The sequence below is a fragment of the Echinococcus granulosus genome (assembly GCF_000524195.1).
Source record: "Echinococcus granulosus chromosome Unknown EG_S00212, whole genome shotgun sequence".
NCBI lineage: Eukaryota > Metazoa > Platyhelminthes > Cestoda > Cyclophyllidea > Taeniidae > Echinococcus > Echinococcus granulosus.
Genome location: NW_020170592.1, coordinates 71125 through 72576, shown reverse-complemented (window position 1 = coordinate 72576; position 1452 = coordinate 71125). Strand labels below are relative to the sequence as shown.

The 1452-nt window shown below is 52.2% G+C and overlaps 1 protein-coding gene across 1 annotated transcript in view; it reads left to right on the top strand. All coding sequences in view use genetic code 11, as the record gives it.

Moving 5' to 3' along the window:
* Positions 1-759: 759 nt before the first annotated feature.
* EGR_10362 (hypothetical protein) overlaps positions 760-1452 on the top strand; it is a gene marked incomplete at both ends in the record, with an annotated part of 1759 nt that continues 1066 nt past the window's right edge. Inside the window, one exon of the mRNA XM_024499611.1 lies at positions 760-820. Within this exon, the coding sequence (XP_024345981.1) occupies positions 760-820 (61 nt within the window). The remainder of the gene's footprint in view (positions 821-1452) is intronic.

The following is a 1452-nucleotide window of genomic DNA, read 5'->3' as shown; positions in this document are numbered from 1 at the left end:
GGAGCCTCCCTGCACACCTTTCGCCTCAGTGTTTGGCACCGCTGCTTTGAAAAGGCAGGTGGTGATTTTATAGCGATCCATTAAAGATCGTGTGGAGAGGAGGCTGGCAGGTGGTGTTTCATGCTTGAAAGGCGAGTTGTAAAATGTTGCAGTTGTCAGCCAATGAGGTGTGCAGTCCCAGTGCCAACCGCGGTTGCAATCGCAGTCGAGACGAGGACAAGTGAGACCCAACCTGCCCTCAAGCTGGTGCAGGTGACGCTTGTCTGCACACGCCAAGCAAGCATGTCCACCCTGCCGTCACGAGGGATGAAAGTGGCGTTTATCGCCTCACTTGAGGCTTCCTTACGCAGGTGGATCACCTGGCCTCCAGTTCGTCACTGTCATCATCCTACTCGTGTTCTTCTTCTTCTTCTTCTTCTTCTTCTTCTTCTTCTTTGGCTCAAATGTCCGACCGCTTTCAGACAAAACCGATTGTGATGTGATGTGGGCAGTGCGTCCTCTGCTGACGCAAATCTGTGGAGGTGCTGCACATGGAGAGGTGGGATAAAGGTGGTTGTAGTGAAGGTGAAACCACTATCAAGTGATGTGGAGTCTGCTCGCACCGAAACCGCAAATTCACTACTGTTGAGCATTAATGAGGCGTTGGTTGGAGAGGTTAGACTTGAGGTAGTTGCATGCTGAAATGACGATAGTGATAGTGAAGGGGGAGAGGTGGTGGATGGGTGTGTGGGTGAGGCAATTGCAGGTCAATGGCAAAAGATGGCGACGATGCATCATTGTGGAGAGGAATTGAGGATCATGGAGAGGTCACCCATAGGGCGTGAGTGCTGGAGGCATGTGGAGCCTGTAACGTGTGGGGACGCGATGAATCATCGTGGCCAGGTAGTGGGGGGACTGCGTTGCTTCTAGCTAACTAGGTGGTAGGTAGCAAATCGACATTTTGGAAGACACGAAAGGCAAGAGCGTGTCTAGCACATCCGCCTTAGACCGGACTTGATTCAGCTGGAACTGGACACCCCGCCCCGTCCTCCCATCTCACAATGACCGCATGTTGGCATAGTTTTTGGCATTGAAATTGACATTGTGTTGAGGCTGTGGCTGGTTGACATGGCAGTGTGATGGGGTTGGCGGGGCACAGGGCTACGCTACGAGTGGTCTGCAGGGCCCATCAAATGGGCGGCAATTAATCGACTTTGCTGTTGGACATGTAAACACACGGATACGGAGACGCGGAGTCGTGGAGAGGTGGGGGGCGAGAGACGCGGAGATGTGGAAATGCAGACTGACTGTTTATGTGGTGCTGCGTGCTGGCGTAAATCACACGAGTTGCTAAATTAATGGCACCGTCAGTTGAATTAGGAGGCGACATTTGGCAACAAATTGTCAATGGTGTTGCATAAAGCACTGAGAGGGATTGATTTCGTGTGAGAACAAGACCGGCACAGCACAGCA